At 41.3% G+C, this 10,487-nt stretch overlaps 1 protein-coding gene across 1 annotated transcript; it reads right to left on the bottom strand.

Annotated features, from left to right (window-relative positions):
* MRPL44 (mitochondrial ribosomal protein L44) lies at positions 1,403–8,803 on the bottom strand. The gene is made up of 4 exons (NM_001243405.1): positions 8,607–8,803; positions 6,632–7,100; positions 3,040–3,218; positions 1,403–1,927 (listed from the first exon to the last, which is right to left on the bottom strand). The coding sequence occupies exons 1-4, from the start codon at positions 8,783–8,785 to the stop codon at positions 1,756–1,758; spliced, it is 999 nt and encodes a 332-aa protein (NP_001230334.1). The 5' UTR covers positions 8,786–8,803; the 3' UTR covers positions 1,403–1,755.

Here is a 10,487-nt window from a genome sequence, read left to right as displayed (position 1 = left end):
AAAAGAAAAGTGAAACAGTTTACATTTAACCTACCAATTCAGCCAACTAGGTCATTCTCAATTTCCCCTCTGAAAGCAGTCTTTGCATTAGCTGTCATATCCTCTTACATATAACATTAAGTCCACTTTCCTAACTAATCTAAGTCTCAAAGGTCCTTCATCTTCCTTTACAAAAAGATTTCATGGCTAAAAAAAAAAAAAAAAAAAAAAGATTCCATGGCAAAAGTGCTGTCAGTTTAAAAATTTTACCACTTTTTTTTTTTTTTTTTTTTTTTGTCTTTTTGCCATTGCTTGGGCTGCTCCCACGGCATATGGAGGTTCCCAGGCTAGGGGTGTAATTGGAGCTGTAGCCACTGGCCTACGCCAGAGCCACAGCATCATGGGATCTGAGCCGCATCTGCGACCTACACCACAGCTCAGGCAATGCTGGATCCTTAACCCACTGAGCAAGGGCAGGGATCGAACCTGCAACCTCATGGTTCCTAGTCAGATTCGTTAACCACTGAGCCACAACGGGAACTCCACATTTTACCACTTTTTAATTCTCAATTCCCAAGTCCCACTTTTCTGATTAACCTCCAGGAGTGATTACCAGCAGATTGAAACTAAAAATTGTTATGGTGGCCAAAAAGTTGAAAAGAAATAAATCAAAGGGAATTTGCAGTAGGAAAATTACTGAATTGAAAACAAAAGACTAAAGAGCTAGAAGGACACACTTAAGACTTGTCCTCAGAGTCCCCTTTGTGGCTCAGCGGGTTTTGAACCTGACTAGTATCCATGACGATGTGGGTTCAATCCCTGGCCTCACTCAGTGGCTTAAGGATCCGGCATTGCCGTGAGCTGTGGTATAGGTCGAAGATGCAGCTTGGATCCTGCGTTGCTGTGGCTGTGGTGTAGGCCAGCAGCTGGTAGCTCTGATTCAACCCCTAGCTTGGGAACCTCCATATGCTGTGGGCGTGGCCCTAAAAAGCAAAAAATAAAAAAATTTACAAAAAAAGACTTGTCCTCTACTGAATTAAATGTGTTGAGGTAAAATAGAATAGTACTTGGTACATGGTAACTAGGATTACGATTATGGAGTACAAATTGCTAAATACACACTTATTTTTCCATTAGCATCAACATTTTAAGCTGCTTTTGATTTTCATGTTTTATTTTAAAAGCATAAAATGTACGTTCCCTGCCATTTATTTGTTTTATATAAATTGAATAACTATGAAATTAATCAGTATACAGAACTTTAAACCTAGAAAGAATCTACAGGTCATGTAAACACCTGATTGTTATAATCAGCACCTTACATTTCCAAAGGTTAAAAGTTCTGACATTACTATTTTAGCTAAAACCATACTAAAGAGGCAGAAGTCACTAATCTGGTATATCCAGTTAAGTTACAACGAAATACTTAAAGAATAACTTTTTATTGGTAATATAGCAAAGTTCACGTAAAACATATATTCAAGTTATGATACCTAAAGCTAGAAGGGAATAAAATACACCTAACTGTACAAGTTAAATACAATAATAAAATCAAGGACTTTAGTTAAAATTTATTGAAAACTATCAAAAAAAGACTTTTGACAAAAAAAAAATGAAAAAGAAAAAGAAGTGACCTGATAAATACTTAATTTTAGGAACTCAGTATGAGGAATGAGACACATTTCTTTACAATTTGAAAAATGTCCAACTTTGAACATCTCTGACGTCTGTCTCACCATTTTGCTCATAATTTCAGGCTGCCATCTCTTTGGCTGGCTAGCTGGCAGTGATGGTCTTTTCTGCTCTGACATGCTCTTTGGGCTTGGAATAGTCCCAGGGCCGGCGATTCTCGGTGAACCCAAAGAGTTTCCTAAGGGCCACTCGGGCAGCTTCTTCTTCCGCAACCAGCACTGTCTCCCCAGGACCTTCCGCAATCAACTTTCTATCACTAGGGAAAAAACCAACAATAGTCTGAAATTACATGGTACATCGTAAAACACAGTTACAGACTGGTATGCGTGATCTTATTTTGGCAATAATATTCACCAGAAGTACCTGACATATTGTGCCATTTTTATCTTTCTACCAGAGTGTATGAACTGCTGACAAAGGATGTTTAAGGCTTGCCAATCTGATGAGCAAGAATACCTCGTTTTGCTTTGTACATCAATTAAAACTAAAGGTGAAACTTCTTAGAACACTATAAATTTTCCCCTTTGTGATGTCTTCCATTGCTTTTATACCTATGAAGTCTTACATTATATAAAGATTAGAAAAATGTTTACCGGGGGAGTTCCCATTGTGGCGCAGCAGAAACGAATCCGACTAGTATCCATGAGGATGTGGGTTTGATCCCTGGCCTTGCTCAGTGGTGTAAGGATCCAGCGTTGCTGTTAGCTGTGGTGTGGGTTGCAGACATGGCTCAGATCCCGTGTTGCTGTGGCTGTGGTGTAGGCCAGAAGCTGCAGCTCCCATTCAACCCCTAGTTTGGGAACTTCCATATGATGCAAGTGCAGCCCTAAAAAGACAAAAAAGAAAAAATATTTACCTAAATTTTATTCTAGTTATCTTAGACGTTCAGTTTACTATTAACACTTCAATCCACCTGAAATCAGTTTGAGGCAAGTCAACTGTTACTAAGAAACCTAAGAAATCCATGTGCGCATTTTAGGTTCTGTCAAAGTGCTTACACATTTTGATGGACAATAAACCCTTTCTTTTCCACTTCTAGGCTCAATCGAAGGTGTTACAAGTGTGGATGAGGGTTAAATCTGCAATACTTACTAGTCAAAGATTTTTTACAAAAATATTTAGATTAGCAGATACTCTGAAATTCTACAGTGAGTAGCTGGTTAACAAAAGCTTCTATTAGCAAACCACAGACTATCTACCTTCCTCTAAGGATGACCAGCAGGAAAGGAAGTAGTGCCTAGATGATAATGGGAATATAACATTTAAAAAAAAAATCTTTTAATGCAATTAGAGGTTATATTAAGGAATCATGAGAAATCTGTCTTTAAGGTTTCTGATCAATATTATGAAGATTAAAATTTTACTAACCAGTATAAGCCAACAAAATATACAGGGAGAGCTGTGGTGCTTCCAGACTGCCTAGTAAGTCTAGATTCGGGAGCTGAAATCTTCCTTTTCTTCAGTTCTTCTACCAGTAACCCCATGGGATTTGTTATCGTCCACATCTCAAAGAGTTCTTTTCCAGTCATTTGCGTAATTAAGAAGTCCTGCATATAAAAATACAATTTATACATTTAAATTAGTAAAAGGAAAATAAGGATCATAATTCAAAGTACACTTGTAGGAGTTCCCATCATGGTTAAGAATCCAAGTAGGGGAGTTCCCGTCGTGGTTCAGTGGTTAACGAATCCGACTAGGAACCATGAGGTTGTGGGTTCGATCCCTGGCCTTGCTCAGTGGGTTAAGGATCCGGCGTTGCTGAGAGCTGTGGTGTAGGTCAGACACAGCTTGGATTCCACGCTGCTGTGGCTCTGGCGTAGGTGTGGTGGCTACAGTTCCAATTACACCCCTAGCCAGGGAACCTCCATATGCATTGGGTTCAGCTATAGAAAAGACACACACACACAAAAGTACAGTTTTAACAAAAATTAAAAATTTAATGGGATTAAGAGGCATTACTATGTATAACTACTATGTATAAAATAAATAAGCTATAAGGATATGCTATACAGCACAGAGAATGTAGCCAATATTTTATAGTAGCTTTAAATGGAATATAGTCTATAAAAACACTGACTCACCATAGTGTCCACCTGAAACTAATATAACACCATAACTCACCCATCCTTCAATAAGGAAGTAAGTAAATGAATGCGCAGCTCATCATGGAGATCTCCCACTTAGAGCCCCTCCAGCCGTCACTACATTAGCCTTTACCAGACCATCATACACAGACTCCCTAGCATGGCTAAGAATAGCGCTGCTCAAATTTGGGCGTATTTAAATATGAAGTGGAGACCTAGTTAAACCAGATCCCCAGTCCCACTCTCAGGGCTTCTCATCAGCAGTGGGAGGTGGTAACTGAGAGTCTGATTTCGCAGTGATGCTAATACTGCTGCACGGGTTCAAAAGATCTTCCCCATACTGGCACTTACAGGTCCAGACCCACCTCCCATCACTTCCCTAGATTCAAAATGATCTGACCACAAAGTTATTTGCAGTTTCCAAAGCAGAAGCTCATCCTCAAGGTTTCTTCCTGGAACGACCTTCCTGGGGCAAGTGTCACTTCTGTAAAACTTCCCTAACCTGCTAGAGTTAAGTGTGGCCTCCACACCTTTGTAACCCCTGAGAGCACCTGCCACATTCCACTCTGTTTGCCTAATGAGCTGTGAGTAGGACCCTGAAGACGAGGATCACATCCTATTAAGCTCCAGTGCTCAGCACAGTGCCTGCCACACAGCAGACAATAAATATTAGGTGGACAAATGAATGAAATAAGAAAATTCCAACCTGTCAGTTCTTCTCTGGGAGATACCAAAGCTCTTAACTTAGAAATAGATACTTATGGAGTTCCCTTGTGGCTCAGCAGGTTAAGGATCCAGTATTGTCACTGCTGTGACTCTAGTTACAGCTGTAGCTCGAGGTCGATCCTTCACTGGGGAACTTCCCCATGATGTGGGTCCAGCCAAAAAAAAGAAAAAAAAAAAAAAAGATATTTGACTTATCTATCTCTACTGGGATTTACAAAGGGAACTGTCAACAGAAGCACTAAAACAGTCTCATGACTACCTGTGAAAAATGCAAAAAGGTGACCAGGGCTTCCCGTCATGGCTCAGGGGAAACAAAACTGACTAGCATCCATGAGGATGTGGGTTCAATCCCTGGCCTCACTCAGTGGGCCAGAGATCCAGTGTTGCCGTGAGAAGTGGTATGGGATGCAGACAAAGCCTGGGAACCTCCATATGCCTCGAGTGGGGACCTAAAAAAGCAACAGCAAAAAAAAAAGTGCCCCAAAATTATTTAGACTGTTCTAAGCTACTGTGATGAAGAGAACCAAGAGGGGATTTTGTCAGAATTTCTTTAGAAACTGCTATTTAACTGCAGGGGGAGGAGGGGACAGGGAAGGCCTTCCTTCTCACCTCAGCCTAGAGAGCTTCAAAGGGTCCATTAGCCTCTGAATCTGAGGCAAAGGACGCTCTGTTAACTGGCAGCCAAGACACAGTCCTTGTTTAAAAGCTACAGGCTGACAGGAGCTGCCTGCAGCAGTAGGACAGAAGTCTGCACCTGATGTCAAAGGTATAAAAACCCTTAAGACCTGATGTGGAACTCACTGAAAGGATGCGATTTTGAAAGGAATCCTATCCAAGAAAGCAGAAGTTTAGAGCCAACACCCACGTCAAGGAACATGGTTAGAAAGTTCCAGCAGGGAACAAAATGCTCACGAGAGTCTGTTTTAAATACTGACCAGGCTCAGAAAGCCCTACACCAACTTATAGCCATCAAGTCAATATCTTCTGCTTTCCTTTCCCCTTCTGTTTCCCTGAGCTCCTACCCCAGAGGGGTCAGTTAACATACCTGCTCTCCAAAGGCAGACGGGTAGTTCACCTATGATCAGCCCTGGCTGGGGAAGGAGGAAGACAGGACTTATCTAGGAATGATGTCCAAATGCTGGTTAAGACAGGTATTCCTAATCAAAATGATCAAACTCAGTTTCAAAACTAAATAAATAGATTTCGATAGTAAGGTATGTTGGTTCAAAACACCTGAGTTCCAAGGTCTGAATCAAGACTGTTTTTGTAGATTTCCTGTTGTGGAGCAGCAGAAACAAATCAGACTAGGAACCATGAGGTTGCAGGTTCCAGTCCTGGCCTCGCTCAACGGGTTAAGGATCCAGCTTTGCCATGAGCTGTGGTGTAGGCTGCAGATGTGGCTTGGATCCCGAGTTGCTGTGGTGTAGGGTGGCAGCTGTAGCTCCAACTGGACCCCTAGCCTGAGAACCTCCATATGCCATGGGTGTGGCCCATAAAAACCAAAAAAAAAAAAAAAAAGACTGTTTTTGTGACCTGAAGTGACTGCCTGACTATCCATTATGTAAGAATTCAAAAACTCATGTTTTCATCCAAAAGCAAAGGATAAAACATCTTCCAGCTAACAAATTCTAAAACAACAGTGGAATTAAGCCATACTAATTATTTAAATATTTTAATTAGCTAAACTACTGGCTAACAACAAGCTAGGTATATGTCACAGGCATCAGAAATCCAAGATTTTATCACTTAAAAGAGCAGAACAAGAGCCAGTATTTAAGCATGGTGCTCCCTAACCACACTTGGCCCTCCAATAGTGTCCTTCACTCATTCATCAGACTTCTACTGAGCATCTACGGGTAGGCACTACCCTTGTACTCATGGATATAAAACTAAAGACATGGCTTGCAGTCCTTATAACTCACAACCCAAAATTCAATATTCACCTCTGATGCTGTCCTCAGTAAGAGACAACTGGAAAAATTAAGACACTACCATAATAAAAAAGCTTTAGGTCTTTCTCAGTTTGGGTAGGGAGAACATTTCACAGGTAACCTGCCAAGAAATTCAGGATAAAAGACAACTTTTCTTTCTGTCCACCTCAAGCACATCCCAGCACCTGCAATTAGGAGGTCCCAGCACCAATCACTTACCCTGATGAAAAGTGCAGTCCTCTCTGGTCCACTGCTCTGTAACAGGGCTCCAATCACTGCAAAGAAAGTCTGCCTTAACACAGGCGGGGGAACAGGAAACTCTGCACTCAGCGCTAACTGCTCCACAGCCAGGTTTCTAGCCACATGACACACAACTTCCTCACTGGTGAGAAAGTCAACTAGACTTGTAACGCCTTCAGTGGGCAAGTCTGGGAAGGCGTCCTCAAAAAATTGTGTGAGGCAAGTTTGTGAAAAAGATATCCCTTGTTCAGATAGTTCTTGATTATCTTTAAGGTTCAGAAGAGCAGCTTCTTTGTCTATTCCAAGTTTTTGGCGTTTGGCCTCCTCACTTTTAATATAGCAGCTATTAACAAATGCAGTTTTGAGAAGATCTAGGGAAAAGGTTTCCTGTAACCGATGGCCAAATGCTTGTATTTCAGCATGGTAATCCCAGTTGGGCTTCTCTGAACTGAAAATGTAAAACAGAAGACAGAAAAAGTAGGTAAAGAGAACAAGATGCTATTATGACGCAAACATTTTTCACTGTGATGCAATTTTATTCATTATATAAAGGAAATTTTAAAAGACTGACTTTCATTTTAATTCCAGACTCTGATTTTCTGAAAATTAAAACTCAAGTCCGAAGATTATTTGTGGTTCTTTGCCGGATTAATTTTCCCTAAATCAACCGCCACATCGAAACGGTTTTTCAGTATCAAAGACTAAAACATTATCCTAACTTTTGGGTTCTTTATTTCTGCTCTAACCACAGACCTACTTTATACTTAGACATGAAATACAAAGTATAATTTCATAGGTTCAAGCCATAAACAGTAAGCACATTTTATTTACCCAGTATTTTACTGATTTAAGTTTTGATAGCATCCATTTAAATGAGCAATTAAATAAACTAGTATCAATATTATAAGTATGTTAAAAGTTCATAATCATTCTCAAGAGTGACTAAAAGGTCTTAAAGAAAACTCTTTTAAGTAAAAAATGGCAACAAACTATAAAGATCTGGATTATAAATCAAAATGTATATAATCTGTAAAGTTTCTTCCAACTCCAAAAGCCTAATCTCAACAATAATCAAAGAAATGCGAACTAAGAAACACTATTTTGTTATTCTTTTTAGGAAAAGAACTTAGTATTTTGTTTTTGAAAGAACTTTTAAAGAGTACAGAACTATGATCACATATATTCCTAAATTAGGTATGTAAACCAGATCAACTTTTTTTAGAGGGGAGGGCAATATTAAAGTACCTATCAAAATTTCATACTAAATTTCCAAAGGAGTAATAACTTCAAAGCTATTCACTGTTACATCAGTGGTGACAGCAGTAACATGGAATTCGAACACCCATAAATGGAGCCATAAAAGAGTGAGGTTCATTTACCTATACGACCACAACTACGTGTCAGAGATACATTATTAAAGAGAAAAAGATGCAAAACCTCATGTCTAATAGGATCTTTTGGGGGGGCGGGGGGGGGTAGCTATAAAGATCTGCATCTCTTTCTACGAGAACTTCTACTACTGGAGCAAGGTTAATCAAGGCAAAAACCAGACGTCAAACCGTTTTCCTTTTACTCTGGACAGTGGACTTGTGACTGTACACTTAATCTTTTTCCTTGCCCCAAATCCCGAAGAAGTCTCAGGCAAGACAAAACAGGGGCCACAGCACCCAAGCCCAGATGAAGGTGACCCAGCCGGCCTTATTTCTCGTAACTCTCACTTGACAGGATTCTAAGTGGGAGCTCCGAAGTGTCGGAACCCCTCGGCAGAAATCCATTCCCTTGCCTCGGGCCACTCATGTCCGTCCCGCGGGTGCCTCCACCGCACAAACTCCTCGTCGCCAGCCAGGGGCGCACTAACGACGAGCAACCCGCGCCGCCGCCCGGCCGAGGCCGCAGAGGAGACCTCGCCGGGTCCTCGACAGCCACCCTGACCCCTTCCCTAGACGACTCCTACCGGCGCACGGGCGGCGGAGGGCACCTGAGGAGGCGCCACCGCTCCAACTCCTTCTGGAAGCGGTAGGCGGCGCGGAAGCCCTTCTTTGCTCCCCGAACTGGCGGGGCGAGAGTCGGGGCGGCCGGTGCCAGGAGGCGGCGAGGTCCCCACTGCAGCAGCCTCACCAGCCCGGATGCCATCGCAGGGGAGAGAGCAATGGAGGGCGGAAGGAAAAGAGCCGGATCAGTGTCCCCGGTAACACCGTCCCCCCCGGAACTGGTGGTGGAAAGCGAAGGTGGAGCGGAGCCAGAGCGGGGCAGCAGACAGCCGAGGCTGTTTTACTGCGCATGCACACTCTGTGGGGTTGGTTTGTTTGCTCACCTGGTTTTTACTCTGGTGAACTTGGTTTGAGGTCCGTTTGGATCCAGAAATTTCTCGAAGTTGCTTCGTTTTGTTGGTTGCTCTCGTTCCTTCCTTTCATTAATGTAAAACAGAAGAACAGATTCACGTTTAAAGAAAACACATTCTCACTTATCAGACACAACTTAGAATAGATTTACAAGGAGATCCTGCTGAATAGTATTGAGAACTATGTCTAGATACTCATGTTGCAATAGAACAAAGAGTGGGGGAAAAAACGCAATTGTAATGTATACATGTAAGGATAACCTGACCCCCTTGTTGTACAGTGGGAAAATAAAAAAAAAAAAAAAAAAGAAAAGAAAAAGAAAACACATTCTCAAAAGGGAGGAAACACTTCTTAGCAACATATTATTTAGAGTTCCAGACCATCAAGCGAAACACTGTTTATGTGCAAATATTTACCTGGCATATCTCCAAAAGCCTTTCTTTCAAGAGACCTAGAATAAGAGATACTGACTTACCCAAATTAAAATTGTTACTTAAAAAAAAAATCTAACAGTACCAGTTTTTATTAATCAAAGAAAGGAAGTGGGATGGACTGGAAATTTGGGGTTAATAGATGCAAACTATTGCCTTTGGAATGGATAAGCAATGAGATCCTGCTGTATAGCCCTGAGAACTATATCTAGTCACTTATGATAGAGCATGATAATGTGAGAAAAAGGAATGTGTATGTGTGACTGGGTCACCTCGCTGTACAGTAGAAAATTGACAGAACACTGTAAACCAGCTATAATGGGGGGAAAAATCATTGGATTAAAAAAAAAATAGGAGTTCCCATCATGGCACAGCGGAAACGAATCAGACTAGGAACCATGAGGTTCTGGGTTTGATTCCTGGCCTCGCCCAGTGGGTTAAGGATCTGGCTTGCTGTGAGCTGTGGTTTAGGTCACAGATGAGGCTTGGATCCAGCATTGCCGTGGCTGTAGTGTAGGCTGGCGGCTGTAATTCCAATTAGACCCCTAGCCTGGAAACCTCCATATCTATGGGTGTAGCCCTAAAAAGACAAAAGACCAATAAATAAATAAAATAAATAAATAAATAAATAACAGTGGACTTATAGGTCTTTTTTCTTTCATTCTATAGCAATATGATTATATTGCTTTCCCACTAACCTTACTGTGATTTTTAAAAAATACCTAACGTTAATGCACAAAGGAAGACTTGTCTGAATTCCTAGTTTTGAGTTGCCTACTGAACATCTGGACATTCAAAAGGACACTCTTCTGTGTTTTCTTTGCCCCGATATAGACACCCAGATTGGGTTCTTATGTCTTCAGTGGTTCCTATTTCCAATCTTTTGTCCAGTTGTCAAGTTCTTTTTCAGTTTATTTCCAAAGCAGCTACCTGATGGCTAGCCTACCTCCCTCCCAGGTTGTTGTAATTAGCTTCCAAAGTAATGTGTCTTATACTCTCTTTCTTGGACACATCTCACCTACATTCATATCCCAGATGAAACACAGACCCAAGCATGTTACT

This window comes from Sus scrofa, chromosome 15, assembly GCF_000003025.6.
Source record: "Sus scrofa isolate TJ Tabasco breed Duroc chromosome 15, Sscrofa11.1, whole genome shotgun sequence".
Taxonomy (NCBI): domain Eukaryota; kingdom Metazoa; phylum Chordata; class Mammalia; order Artiodactyla; family Suidae; genus Sus; species Sus scrofa.
The sequence above is the reverse complement of the archived record's forward strand: the minus strand, read 5'-3'. Positions and strand labels throughout refer to the sequence as shown.